Source organism: Dendrobates tinctorius, unplaced genomic scaffold, assembly GCF_039654945.1.
Source record: "Dendrobates tinctorius isolate UK_male_01 unplaced genomic scaffold, ASM3965494v1 ptg000140l, whole genome shotgun sequence".
Lineage (NCBI taxonomy): Eukaryota > Metazoa > Chordata > Amphibia > Anura > Dendrobatidae > Dendrobates > Dendrobates tinctorius.
The window spans coordinates 7,711,086-7,727,059 of record NW_027361808.1 but is presented as its reverse complement, the minus strand read 5'-3'; the positions used below and the strand labels follow the sequence as shown (position 1 = coordinate 7,727,059).

General features: G+C 42.2%; 1 protein-coding gene across 2 annotated transcripts in view; it reads right to left on the bottom strand.

Annotated features, from left to right (window-relative positions):
* Positions 1–15,974, bottom strand: part of TBP (TATA-box binding protein) — a 116,965-nt gene that overhangs the window by 10,944 nt on the left and 90,047 nt on the right. For both annotated transcript variants that reach the window (XM_073545106.1, XM_073545107.1), the window contains exon 7: positions 1,250–1,344. In XM_073545106.1, coding sequence (XP_073401207.1) covers positions 1,250–1,344 — 95 coding nt within the window. The remainder of the gene's footprint in view (positions 1–1,249; positions 1,345–15,974) is intronic.

The following is a 15,974-nucleotide window of genomic DNA, read 5'->3' as shown; positions in this document are numbered from 1 at the left end:
CACTCCGTTTCTCATACTCACACAGTCATCGTCGCTGCCCCGACATCTTCCTCCGCCGCCGCGATCCAGGATCTAGACGTTCTCCAGGCCGCCGACATGTTCTTGCGGGACGCCATCTTGGATTTCGTGAAATCCCGCGATATTCAAGATAGCGTCGCCGCAACAACATGTCGCTGGCGTGGACGACATCGGGATCCAAAAAGATGGCGTCGGCGAAATCTCGCGAGATTACGTCGACGCCATTTTGGATCCCGATGTCGCCCACGCCAGCGACATATTCTTGCGGGACGCCATCTTGGATGTCGTGAAGTCCCGCGATATTCAAGATGGCGTCGCCGCAACATGTCGCTGGCATGGGCGACATCGGGATCCAAAATGGCGTCGGCGTAATCTCGCGAGATTTCGCCGACTCCATCTTTTTGGATCCCGATGTCGTCCACGCCAGCGACATATTGTTGCGGCGACGCCATCTTGAATCTCGCGGGATTTCACGACATCCAAGATGGCGTCCCGCAAGAACATGTCGGCGGCCTGGAGAACGTCTGGATCCTGGATCGCGGCGGCGGAGGAAGATGTCGGGGCAGCGACGATGACGGTGTGAGTATGAGAAACGGAGTGAGAGAAAGGAACGTATGTGGAGTGAAAGAGTGAGTGGACATGAGTGGAGGTGAAAGGTGAGAGGAGTGTGTGTTGAGGCGGTGTGGTGTGTTGAGGGTTAACATGTGCGTGTGTGTGGTGACGTCACCGGTTACAACTGGACGGAAGTTGTTACAACCGGAAGCTGGTTAGGGCATTTATTATTATAGATATACACACACACACATATACATACACTGCTTTTAAATATATAAATCGCATATATTAGTGAGGTAAATAATTATTTGATTCCTTGTTTTTATATTATATATTTCCAAGTGGACACTTTGCAAATGCAACCGTGCCTTATATAAAACAAAAATCCACAATGAATTTTCACATGCTGATCAGCACGGTTTTAGCAATATCATGGCCGCGACTCCAGATGCTCATATGACATTGTACACATTGTGTCCCGCGGGACTCACGTAAACGCTGCATTCTCGCAATCACACGAGTATCAGGAAACATGGCGCCAACATCACTGGAGCAGTGCATGTTTGGCGAGTATATAGCATTTTTATTTTATAGGGGGCCCCAATATATTTAATAAGGGGTTTTCGCAAGCAGCAGACAACCCCTTCCAGACACATTGCTTATGCTTTTGACTTACCAGTCAATACAACCTTTCCAGACACGAAAATCAGTAGAACAATTCTTGGCTTGATCATTCTGTAAATAAGTCCTGGAAATAACTCTGGTTCATAGCTAAACAAAAAAAAAAAAAAAGTTACAATTACTGGATAACATTATCATTAACGTAACATTGTACTTTCTATGTAGATCGTGGGAACTGGATTGGTGGAGAGCCCCGAACTGTTGCCCATATCAGACAATTATAACATATCGCGATAAATGTCAAAGACAATAACATCCCTTTAAACATGCTTGCGAAAGCTATAATTTAACATCTCTAACCATTGTCCTGTACATTTATAGACTACACAACAGTGACCAGCTAGTCTTGCTCTAAGCCAAAAACAGTACTAAGCTACAATGCTTTTCAGTTGTGTCATGCTCTATTAGCTACATACAACAGCAGCATAGACTTCTGGTAGTTCCTACGATTAGACAAGTCCAACTTGTTTGCTCACACAGCCCTGAATAAAATCGGATGCAACTGTATCCATACTTACAAAACCAAGATTATTTTTTTTTTTTTAGGGACCACATCACATTTGACATGACTTTGGGGGGCTATTTGACACAAAATACCTAAAAGTGACACCTTGCTAAAAACGTCACCTTGTTAAAAACGTCACCTCTCAAAAATCAAGTATTTGACACAATGACGATTACGCAAGACCTACAAAGAATGGAGAGGTCTATAAAGGGGGCTTTACACAAAGCAATATCGCTAAAGCGTCACCGATATTGTGACGCAACAGCGATATTGCTAGTGATATCGCTACATGTGATACTTACCTCCGACCGGCTATCGCTGATCGCGCTGGTCCATTTCTCGTCGTCGGCTTCCTGCTGGCGCCGACGAGCGAGCCATGGACTCAAGCGGAAGACAGTCACCCTTGCAGCGTCTGAAAGGTAAGAGCGACCGCTGCTGCATCGCTAGTGAGATCTGCCTGTTTGGCAGCTCACTAGCGACCATTTAGCGATGCACCAGCATCCTGACGGGGTCATATCGTGGTCGGGATCGCTGGTGCATCGCTAAGTGTAAAGGCGCGTTGGAGAGTGGCACCATCGCATGAGTTCAGTTAATTAGTGCGCTGAGACAGTAAGTTACACATACATGCTAACTTGTACAATACTGCTCCAGTCTTGGACTTTGCACTTTAGGTTAAGTTAGGGTTATCCCTCTGGAGGCACTCTGTATTTTGTCACACCTGTTGTCGGCTGTGCTGTTTATAATTTATAACTTCTGTACCCGCCATCTGGTGGTGCTACTGATTTTCTCTTGGCTCACCACTATGCATCTCTATGGCCTAAAAGTCTTGTTTATTTATGTTTTTTAAAATCCCCAATAAAGTATTATTTTATTAGTTCTATTTCACATCTCTTTCAATATGTTCCCCTCATTATTGCGTAGAACACCACCTTACCAAGTCCTGTTTACATGCTAGGAAATCTTTCTATGATGATATACCACTATTCGTGATTAACATACAACATTGCCATCTGGGATAAATGCATGATACTTTCTGCAGGGCATGCAAGGTCGCTCTGCTCATGCCAGCACATGTCCAGGCCTGTTTAAAGCTCATCAATGACCATCTGGATGATCCAGAGGAAGCATGGGAAAGGGTCATGCAGTCAGATGAAAAGAGAACAGAAATGTTGGTTTCAACGCCACGTGTTTGGAGGCAGAAGGAGTATGTACAAACCCAAGAAAACCATCCCAACCCTGAAGCATGGTGGGAGAAACAGTTTGTAGGTGCTTTTCTGCAAAGAAGACAGGACGACTGCACCATATTGAGGGGAAAATGGATGGAGTCAGGTATTGCGCGATTTTGACCAACAACCTCTTCAGTAAGAGCAATGATGATGGTTCATGACTAGGTCTTCCAGCATAACAATGACCCAAAACACACAGCCAGGGAAACTAAGTAGTGGCTCTGTTAGAAGCATTTCAAGGTCCTGGAGTGCCCTGACCAGTGTCCAGACCTGAACCCAATATAGAATCTTTGGAGGGAGCTGAAATTCAACGTTGCCCAGCGACAGCCCCAAAACCTGAAAGATCTGGAGGAGATCTGTATGGAGCGAGTCAAAATTCTTGCTGCATTGTTTGTAAAACTTGGTCAATAACTACAGGAAATGTGTAACCTCTGTAATTGCAGACAAAGGTTTCATAGAATGGTAGAGTAGTAAGGGACCTCTTGGGTCATATATTCCAACCCTCTGTTCAAAGCAGGATTCACAATCATCCCAGACAGATGTCTGTCCAGCCTCTGTTTGAAGACTTCCATTCAAATAGAAATCACCACCTCTTGTGGCAGCCTGTTCCACTTATTGATCACCCTCACTGTCAAAAAGTTTTTTCTAATATCTAATCTGTGTCTCCTCCCTTTCAATTTCATCCCATTGCTTCTAGTCTTTCCTTGTGCAAATGAGAATAAAGATGATCCTTCTACAATGTGACAGCCCTTGAGATATTTGTATACAGCTATTAAGTCTCCTCTCAGTCTTCTCTTCTGCAAGCTAAACATTCCCAAATCCTGTAACCGTTCCTCATAGGACATGATTTACAGACCGGTCACCATTCTGATCGTTCTTTCTGAACTTGCTCCAGTGTGCTGATGTCTTCTTTAAAATGTGGTGCACAAAACTGGACACAGTAATCCAGATGAGGTCTGACCGAAGAGGAGTAGAGGGTGATAATGACTTCACATGATCTAGACTGTATGCTTCTTTTAATACATCCCAGAATTGTATTTGCCTTTTTTGCTGCTACATCACACTGTTGACTCATGTTTAGTTTATGATCTCCTAGTATTCCCAGTCTTTTTCACATGTGCTGTTGCTTAGCCCTATTTGTCCCATTCTGTAGATGCTTTTTTCATTTTTATTGCACAGAAGTAGTACTTTGCATTTTTCCATGTTAAAAACCATTCTGTTAGTGGCTGCCCACTGCTCCAGTTTATTTATATAATTTTGAATCCTCTCTCTCTTCTCTAGTATTAGCTATCCCTCCTAAATTTGTGTCATCAGCAAATTTAATCAGTGTACCCGAAATCCCTTCATTTAAATCAATGATAAAGATGTTGAACAATACAGGGTCAAGGACAGAGCCTTGTGGTACTCCACTTGAGACATTCTTCCAATTGGTTGTGCAGCCATTTACGACCACTCTTTGGGTCTGATCACTAAGCCAGTTATGAATCCACCTAACAGTTGCCTTGTCCATTCCATAGTCATTTTTTCAATACGGATGGTGCAAGATACTTTGTCAAATGTTTTGCTAAAATCAAGATATACTATATCTACAGCATTTCCCTGATCCCACCCAGTCAGTGGTTCTGTCATAGAAGGAAATGAAGTTAGTCTGACATTACTTAGTTACAAACCCATGCTGACTCTGGTTAATCACTTCATTCTTATCCAGGTACTTTCGTACATGTTGTTTAATAATTTGTTCAAAGATCTTTGTTTCAAAGATTCTGTTTATTGTATCAAATACTTATTTCATGTAATAAAATACCAATTAAATTATGTAAAAATCATACAATGATTTTCTTTTATGATTTTGTTTCCCACAAACCTCTACATTCTTTGTAGGTGGGAAAACTTGAAAAATTGGCAGTGTATCAAACACTTCTTTTTCTGCCACTGTAGGTAAAAATGACCACAATTTGTTACACAATTTTTGGTGAACGAGGCAATACCCAGTATATGTCTGTACAGTACTGATTGGCCACACAGCGGGACAAAGGAGGGAAGGAGCACTCCATACACGTATTCCATATACAGAGCCACCGAGTGACAAGAGCAGAATCCACCTCAATTGACCCAGATTATGAAATTACACCCCTCTGGGAATTTATTTACAGGTGCATTGAGGATTTTGACTCCATGGGTGTTTTTCACAAACAAGAAGCCGCAATAGAATGCTGCCAAGTGAAAATGCAAATGTCATTGTAGTGCCCATATACTGTGCCCAGCTCGGGCTGCCGGAGACACACAAACACTCAGTAAATTAAGTGGGCTCTCCTTGCTACAGTAATACCAAAGATGTGGATGCTAATTGCGGGTTAGGTACACTATGGGGTCAGGAAGAGGGGAGCCATTGTGCTTGCAGTAACATGGAAACCCCTTATATTTCTGTTAACAGATGACTAACCTGAGTGGGGACTTTTTTTTGTGGGTTGAGTAAAAGCTTTCAGGGTGTGTGCACACGCTGCAGATCCGCAGCAGTTTCTGCTGCGGTGTACAGTACCATTATTCCCTATGGGAAATGGGAACCGCTGTGCAGATGCTGCAGAATTTTCCACGCAGATCATCTGCGGTTTCTAAACCGCAGAAAGAATTGACATGTCAATTCTTTCTGTGGATTCCGCAGCGGTTTCCTATCTCCACCACTGTGGAGATGGTGAAACCGCAGGGCCAAACCGCAGGATAATCCGCAGGTCTTTTGACCTGCGGATTTTGCAAAATCTGCACGGATGAATCCGCAGCAGATTCCGCAGCGTGTGCACGTATCCACATTGGTAGCATTTTGGATTACATTTATGCTATGCGCTACACGGAGCACTTACATCGGGGATTCCATCTAAAGCTACAAAACACCTGATTCGGATGAAACCTCCACAAGGGAGTAATTTTCTAATGAGTCAGCAGAGTTACTCTGGACTCAATCTGGCTTCTGTTCTGTGGTACCCGGCTTTTCAGAGATGCACAAAACTGTGGCTGACCACACTTTTATGCATGACTATAAAGACTGACACCGCCGGATGATAGACCAGACTGAGTCCATAGTGTCTTGATGTGCCCCATTGTAGGACATCTCGTCAGGGTTCTGTCTGAATCACGTATTTCAGAGATTTAGAAAGAAACCCCGGTGTAAGATGCTCAGTGCAGAGCGCAAGATAAATTTGAGCTGAGCTTTATTGCGATCAACAAAACAGCAGGTCAAGAATTGGTTTTATTTTTAATGCCATTCCTCGTGCGATGTAAGTGAATAGCCAACATTTTTCAGGTCGGAGCGATAACAGCAATACCAGATTTACAAAACCGCAAAAAAAACCCACAAACTATCACACACTAAAGTTTGTGCATCGCCATATTTTCAGAGCTATAATTTTTCAATATTTCTGCCGCCAGCCATTTTTTGGCACATGACATTTTTTGATCATTTTCTATTCCAATTTTTGGGAGGCAGAATGAGCAAAAACCTCCAATTCAGGAATAATTTCTTTTTTTAATGCCCTTCACCGTGTGGTAAGGCTATGTGCACACGGTGCGGATTCTGCTGCGGATCCGCAGCATTTCAGGCTCTGTGGGTCCACAGCAGATTTAGGTGCGTTGTACAGTACCATTGTTTTCAATGGTAAAACCGCTGTGCACATGCTGCAGATTTTTCTGCGCGGATTTGCTGCGGGTTCAAATCCGCAGCATGTCAATTCTTTGTGCGGATTCCACTGCGGCTTCACACCTTCTCCACTGTAGATTCAAACAAGAAAAATTATAGCCAGCTCACCCAGATGATTTGTCCTTTTATGGTTTAGAGAAAGTAAAGAAATCCTTACGGGGAGGTAATAATAGAAGGACTTTATTAAATCGTGAAAGTTATTGGATTTTTACACTGGAAAGCCGTATACCTAATGGACTGAATAATAGGTTAGATTTAATCAGTCAATTCTAAATGGCAGGTTTACCAGTGGTATATGTGTGTGTGTGTATATATATATATATATATATATATATATATATATATATATATATATATATATATATATATATATATATATACAGTGCCTACAAGTAGTATTCAACCCCCTGCAGATTTAGCAGGTTTGATAAGATGCAAATAAGTTAGAGCCTTCAAACTTCACACAAGAGCAGGATTTATTAACAGATGCATAAATCTTACAAACCAAAAAGTTATGTTGCTCAGTTAAATTTTAATAAATTTTAAACATACAAGTGTGGGTCAATTATTATTCAACCCCTAGGTTTAATATTTTGTGGAATAACCCTTGTTTGCAATTACAGCTAATAATCGTCTTTTATAAGACCTCATCAGGCCGGCACAGGTCTCTGGAGTTATCTTGGCCGACTCCTCCATGCAGATCTTCTCCAAGTTATCTAGGTTCTTTGGGTGTCTCATGTGGACTTTAATCTTGAGCTCCTTCCACAAGTTTTCAATTGGGTTAAGGTCAGGAGACTGACTAGGCCACTCCAACATCTTGATTTTTTGCCTCTTGAACCAAGCCTTGGTTTTCTTGGCTGTGTGCTTTGGGTCGTTGTCTTGTTGGAAGATGAAATGACGACCCATCTTAAGATCCTTGATGGAGGAGCGGAGGTTCTTGGCCAAAATCTCCAGGTAGGCCGTGCTATCCATCTTCCCATGGATGCGGACCAGATGGCCAGGCCCCTTGGCTGAGAAACAGCCCCACAGCATGATGCTGCCACCACCATGCTTGACTGTAGGGATGGTATTCTTGGGGTCGTATGCAGTGCCATCCAGTCTCCAAACGTCACGTGTGTGGTTGGCACCAAAGATCTCGATCTTGGTCTCATCAGACCAGAGAACCTTGAACCAGTCTGTCTCAGAGTCCTCCAAGTGATCATGAGCAAACTGTAGACGAGCCTTGACATGACGCTTTGAAAGTAAAGGTACCTTACGGGCTCGTCTGGAACGGAGACCATTGCGGTGGAGTACGTTACTTATGGTATTGACTGAAACCAATGTCCCCACTGCCATGAGATCTTCCCGGAGCTCCTTCCTCGTTGTCCTTGGGTTAGCCTTGACTCTTCGGACAAGCCTGGCCTCGGCACGGGAGGAAACTTTCAAAGGCTGTCCAGGCCGTGGAAGGCTAACAGTAGTTCCATAAGCCTTCCACTTCCGGATGATGCTCCCAACAGTGGAGACAGGTAGGCCCAACTCCTTGGAAAGGGTTTTGTACCCCTTGCCAGCCTTGTGACCCTCCCCGATCTTGTCTCTGATGGCCTTGGAATGCTCCTTTGTCTTTCCCATGTTGACCATGTATGAGTGCTGTTCACAAGTTTGGGGAGGGTCTTAAATAGTCAGAAAAGGCTGGAAAAAGAGATAATTAATCCAAACATGTGAAGCTCATTGTTCTTTGTGCCTGAAATACTTCTTAATACTTTAGGGGAACCAAACAGAATTCTGGTTGTTTGAGGGGTTGAATAATAAATGACCCTCTGAATAAACTTTTCACAATTTTAAAAAAAATTAAACAAAGAAATAACATTCTTTTTTGCTGCCGTGCATTTCACACTTCCAGGCTGATCTACAGTCCAAATGTCACAATGCCAAGTTAATTCCGAATGTGTAAACCTGCTAAATCTGCAGGGGGTTGAATACTACTTGTAGGCACTGTATATACACACACATATATATACACACACACATATATATACACATATATATATACACACACATATATATGTGTGTGTGTGTGTGTGTGTGTGTGTGTGTGTGTGTGTGTGTGTATATATATATATATATATATATATATATACACACATATACACATACGAATTCTCCTTCCTTTTTCCTCTTTTTTTTAAATGTTTACATTTTTTTTTTTTGGGGGGGGGGGGGTTAAAAAAAAAAAAATTTTTTATTTTTTTGTTCATATGGAAAATTTTGTGATATCTAAGAATAAATATAAGATGTGAATAATAATGTATTAGATAAAAATAAGGGCACTTTGCAGCGATATGCTTTAAATATGTAGTACATTTTGTATTTAACAAAGTTTTATCCCTGTGTAAGGGTATACACCCTATTTTAATTAAGCCAAATTTTGTAATTGGATCAAGTTCCTGGAAGCAGGGTATATTACTATCTTGATCACTGCTCACACTTAAGACCTAGAAGAAGACCTAGTAAGGTCGAAACGCGTAGTCTGCACGCATAAAGCAGCAGTGTGCGCTTTTTTTCTTCTGACCCCCTGTATATATTTGGGTTTCTGCCACATGGAACTATTTTAAAAGATAAAAATAAAATGGATTTTATGGCCAAGTAGGAAGCATCCGCTGGAATTATTTGCTGGTTTCTCCACTGTAGAGGTGTGAAACCGATTTTTTCAAATCCGCGCGGAAAAATCCACAGAACCAAAATCTACGTGTGCACATAGCCTAAAAGTGATAAGACAGCTTTATTCTTCGGGTCAGTATGACTACAACGATTCACCTTTATGTAATATTTTTTTTTTATGGTTTGTCGCTTTTACACAATAAAATGCACGGGACTATGGGATGGAGGATAATTATAATTTGCTATAACTAACCACAGTTAGTTACTATGCCTGGGCAGCGCCGGGCTCTTCAGCTAGTTTTATATAAAAAAAATATATTTTGCAGTGCTATATTAAGAGAGCTATGGCCTTTTAATTTTTCCATTAATTAAAGCTGTATGGCAGCTTATGGTATTTTTTTCGGGAAAAGAGGGTTTCAGCGATACTATTTTTATTTACATTGGTCTTTTTGATTGTTATTTATTTCACTTTTCTTCCAGGGGTATGATGAAAAACCATAGTTTGCCAGTTTTTTCTTATTTTTATGCTGTTCACTGAAGGGTTTAACTAGTGGGACAGTTTCAATACCAAGTGTGTACTTTTTGCTTGTTTTTTCTTTTACACCATGCATTGTAATGCACCAGCATTGCAATGCATGAGACCTACCATATATACGCGAGTATAAGCTGACCCCACTAATTTTGCCACAAAAAACTGGGAAAACTTATTGACTCGAGTATAAGCCTAGGGTGGAAAATGCAGCAGCTACTGGTAACTTTAAAAAATAAAAATAGATACCAATAAAAGTAAAATTAATTGAGACATCAGTAGGTTAAATGTTTTTGAATATCCATATTGAATCAGGAGCCCCACATAATGCTCCATACAGTTCATGATAGCCCCATAAGATGCTCCATACAAAATACACCCCATATAATGCTGCACAAAGGTTAATAATGGCCCCATAAGATGCTCAATAGAATAATATGCCCCATATGCTGCTCCATAAAGGTTATGGCCCCATAAGATGTTCCATAGATTATGCCCCATATGCTGCCCCCATAAGATGCTCTATAGATTATGCCCCCATATGCTGCCCCATAAGATGCCCCCATATGCTGCCCCATAAGATGCTCCATAGATTATGCCCCCATATGCTGCCCCATAAGATGCTCCATAGATTATGCCCCTATATGCTGCCCCTATAAGATGCTCCATAGATTATACCCCTATATGCTGCCCCCCATGAGCTGCCGTTGCTGCATTTAAAAATAAAAAAAATGACACTCACCTCTCCATCGCTGGGGGCCAGGTGCCGGTGTCACTGCTGGCACCTGAGATATTCAGCTGTCCCCCGATCCATCGCTGCTTGCTGGTGTCTGACACATCATCTGTCAGTGATTTTCAGACTGCAGGGGGCGCGGCGCGCACTAACCACGTCACCGTGCCCTCTGCTGTCTGAACATCACTGACAGATTACGTGCCAGACAGCAGCAAGCAGCGGTCACGTGGTACCGCTCATTACACTCATGAATATGCACATATTCATGAGTAATAAGCGGTACCATGTGACCGCTGAAGGAAGGAAGGGAGATTGCGGAGAAGCTGGGGGCTGCAGAGACTGTGCCAGGACGGGCAAGTATGACCTGACACCCCCGCCCCCCCCCTCTGAACCCCTGGTGTATATGACTCGAATATAAGCTGAGAGGGGGACTTTCAGCACAAAAAAAGGGGCTGAAAATCTCGGCTCATATTCGAGTATATACGGTATGTGATTACACAGACAGATCTTTACCTGGCACACCAGGAGGTCATTGTTTGACCTCAGGGAGCCATGACAGTCTCAGATGGGGGTGAGAGGAAGCCCATTCCTTCTCACAACCTTCCAAATGCAGAGATTGTTCCCGAGATTGGCATCTGGAGGGCATCTCCTTCACAATCATGCTGTGATCGATCACACAGACTGACTAACCTATCACAGCAATTTGAGTGCGGGGACCGATGACATGGATCCCTGCAACTCTTCCCATGCCGCTCAACTGTCAAGTGACAGTTTAAATCCATAATGGACATAGCAAATCAGACAGAAAGGACAACTGCTCATGACGCACTATGTCCGTCATTAGTCATAAAGAGGTTACATCAGGAGTCAGAAGAATTTAATTGCCCAAACTATTAAGAAGTGCATTTAGCGCTTTCAAATGACAAGTCCAGCAATATCTACACATGATCAGTACATGCATCTGATACTGAGAAATCAGTTTTTTAATTGATTTGCAATTGGCTATAGTAGATCAGAAGCATTTGTCACTCCAGCTCTATTCTACGCCCAGAGCCTTCTGCTCCTACCTTCTGCAAAATCAACTGTCGCCATCTTAGTGCTCATGTGAAACCCATGGACAAGCAGGAAATAATAGACCATTATTTTCACTATGTACTGCAATATACTTCAGTAACAGTACTGCAGTATTTAGAACAAGCAATCAAACTATTGTAGGTTCAACTGCCCTAAGGCAACTAAAGTAAAGGGTAAAAGAAAAAAATTTGAAAAATAGAATAAAAAGCTTAAATCACACCCTTTTCCCAGTTTCGTCAGTCACTGTGTGCGGCAATACTTGTTTGGCCTTCTTATCCACCTCTTCTACAAATATGGTTGGCTAATCTGTTTCTGGCTCATTCCATTTCAGTGAAATGCAATTTTCCTCTGTTTTAATTCTTTTGAGATTTTGTTCTTTGGCAATAGTTGTTAGAGAATGCAAAATGTGAACAAAAATAAAAAATTCTATATACCAAATATACTAGTGTATAAGCTGAGTTTTTCAGCACTTTTTTGTGCTGAAAACGCCCCCTTGGCTGATACACAAGCCATTGTCCAGAAAGCCGGTGGGGGAGGGGGAACGACGGAGTAGCGGCAGGAGACGGCGGCTGTGGCACAGTGACAGCTGCAGTCGCCGGCATCAACAAGACATCATACTCATCCTCCTCGTGCCATCCCTGCATCTCCATCCCGGCGCTGGCAGCTCTTCCTCTGTGATAAGCGGTCACGTGGCACCACTCATTAAGGTAATGAATATGCACATGTCAACTCCCATAGGCGTGGAGCACATATTCTTTACCTTAATGAGTCGTAGTACCATGTGACTGCTCGCCACAGGAGAGCTGCAGTGACGGGGCTAGGAGGGCGAGTGGAACTGGGGGGAGAGTGAGCCATGAATACAACATGGAGAGCCACACATACCAGGACAGGACGGGGGGGGAGCCACCTACCAGGACAGGGGGGGGGGGTTTGAGCCACATACCAGGACAGGGGTGAGAATGGATACACGCCTTATACTTGAGTCAATAAGCTTATCCAGTTTTCAGTGGCAACATTTGGTGCCTCGGCTTATACAGTACTTAGGTTTTTTTTAATTTTCAAAGATTTTAAAAAAATGTAAATTCCTGTGTTGCATGCTTTTATGTTTCTCTTCATAACTCAGGCCAGAACCAATATAAAGAAATAAAAAACAACATTCCATTCAGAACTGTACAAGCTTCCATCCGATATGCCACAAGAGTATATTTCTTAATATTTTACCCATGCAAACTCAAAAGCAAAATTGTTAAAAGCATTTACAAAAAAAAAAAAAAAATCTGTAAAATATAAAATTTTCAAAAAATTCACATGTGCCTCCTATGCTCGTAGCCACAGCTGTACTAAAATTCAAGTTAGTATCTCAAAAGGTATCATACTTCAAAAGAAAATATGAACTGTGTTCGTTTGAAAATCTTGTTCAGCCTGTGGTCTGAAAGTACAGGGTTTATTTTCCAAATAAAATCAAGTTTTCTGACTTGTCCAGATCTTAAACCATGCAAAGCATTAGATAAATCTATAGCGGATACAGTGAAAGGTTTTTACAATAGTGCTGAAGTGAGCTGAATAATACCTCTCAAGAAAGACTGTCTATGAAAGTGAACACTAAGGCCTCTTTCACACATCCGTCTGTCACCATCAGTCAAAATCCGCCGTATTGCAAAAAAAAAAAACAAAAAAAAAACGGATCCGCCATTTTTCTTGGCGGATCCGTCTTTTTACCCATTGACTTGCATTATCGGCAGATCTTGACAGATGGTGATCCATTGGACCCTTTTTTTTTTTTTACGGATCTCGCGTAGCAAGAGAAAAAAAATCAAAACACCAGAAATAAGTTTTTTGGGTTGCCTCGACATTGCGTTAAAATGCAATAACAGGCGATCAAAAGAATGTATCTGCACCAAAATGGAATCGTTAAAAGTGTCAGCTCGGCATGCAAACAATAAGCCCTCATCCAACCCGAGATCACGAAAAAAGGAGACGCTACGGGTATTGGAAAAATGGCACAATTTTTTTTTAAACAAAGTTTGGAATCTTTTTCACCAATTAGATAAAAATGAACCTAGACATGTTTGGTGTCTGTGAACTCGTAATGACCTGGAGAATCATAATGGCAGATCAGTTTTAGCATTTAGTGAACATGGTTAAAAAAAAAAAAAAAAAATGGTGTGGGATTGCAATTTTTTTTTGCAATTTCACCGCACTTGGGAATTTTTTCCCCCGTTTTTGAGTACACGATATGGTAAAAACAATGGTGTCGTTCAAAAGTACAACTTGTTCCGCAAAAAGCAAGCCCTCACATGGCCATATTGACTGAAAAATAAACAAAGTTATGGCACTGGGAAGAAGGGCAGTGAAAAACAAACGCAAAAACGAAAATGGGCTCCGGCGCAAAGGGATTAAACTTCTGCCAAGAGAGGATTTTCAAGAAGTGCTGATCTGCAACCTAAGAATTGTGTCCTGGCTAATGGTAAAAGTACAATCTCTGTATGCGTATGTACAGTACAGCACACCAGAACACTAATCTTATGATTGAAGGAGGTAAGCTGAAACATTCAGATGCCTTGGTGAATACAAAGTATGTGTGAAATAATGCGTCCAGAAAAGAGTCAAATTTGTTACCTAAATACCGTTTTTCAGACTATAAGACGCACTTTAGTCCTCCAAAAATTTGGAGGAATACGGGGGTTTCATCTTGTTCACATGTAACCACAGTTCAGGTGTAACTGCTGTGGATGGTGAGGTGGTGAAGTGTCAGCAGCGGGTCACAGGAGGCAGGAGCCATCTGCTGGCTAACCCTTGTTACCACTGTTAAAGAAAAATGAATATTCAATGCTCCCCACGTCCATAGTCCTTCCCACCTCTATGCACTGAAGCTGGCGCCGAGAGGTGGGAGGGACTATGGGCGTGGGGAGCAGTGAACATTCATTTCTCTTTAATAGTAGGCACACAGTTATCCGGTCGATCAAGTGTGCCCGCTACTAAAGAGAATCAATTTTCATTGCTCCCCACGAGCAGTAAGTTTTCGGGCAACTGTCCTTAGCTTGTTAGTAGCGCATGACATCAATAAATCAGCTGCTGGCATCAGAACAGAACGCTGCGAGGGAGTGCAGGGAAGGCAAGTAGAATGATTTTTTTTAATATTATGATGGGGATGAGGGGCGCCATCTATACCTGGATTGGGGGGAGATTTTATATATCTCCCCCCTGTGCTCTGTCTTGCACAGCATGTCAAGAGGAATTTCTATTTAAAGGGGTTTTCCCAAGAACGAAAGTTCATTTTAAAAATTGTCTGTCTGGCCGTGTACAGAACATACCACAGCTCCGGGGCAGGGGAGGAAGCAAAAGACAATACTGACATTACAGCAGGAGATCGCAGAGGATACATTTTGTGAGGTAAAATATTGTTTTAAAACAGTGAAATATTTTACCTCACAAAATGAATCCTCTGTGATCCCCTGCTGTAATGTCAGTATTGTCTTTTGATTCCTCCCCTGCCCAGGAGATGTGGTATGCTCTGTACAAAGTCAGACAGACAATTTTTAAAATGAACTTTCGTTCGTGGGAAAACCCCTTTAATGCGACTGGCTTCCTCTTCCTGTAGACACGTCACGCATCTGCCGCCGGGATCAGCCGAATGATTCGCTGCGCCTGCGCGGAATTCGCGCAGGCACAGTGCGACGGTGTTCCACTGGTGGAGCCCTGCAAGAGGCTGCGCGAGTGTGTGAGTGTAAGTGTGTGTGGTGCATACGGCGTACAGAGCATGTGTGAATGTGGTGCGACAGTGTTCCGCTGGTGGTACCGCGCAATAGGTTAGTACCAGCAGCAGCTTCCATATTGAGACACCCATCACTTGGGTGTCCCAATATAGTGGTCGGTGAACTTCCTCCGCTTGGAACTCTGGGATACAGTGAAATCTGGACAAAACGGGAAAAGAAAATATTACAAGGATATATATATCAATTGATCCATAGAAGCGCCACAAGCGCGAGAAGGCTGTCAGCAACTGCACACTCCTTCCCTCACACTCCCGGCCATGATGTTTTAATATCATCAATAAAGCAAGGAATTTTCACAAGATTGGTGAGTGCTACCCATCTTCTTTATTCAAGTTGGATCTATTACGTTTGTGTTTCTCTGATGTGGACCCGAAGTCTTGAAGGTAAAGCCTGCGGTTATTAACTTACACCTGTATTGCGTTTATACAGCGGTATTAGCAGTGAAGTCCTCCTCTTTCCTTGGGATAGAGAAATAATATATATTATATATATATATATATATATATATATATATATATATATATATATATATATATATATATATATATA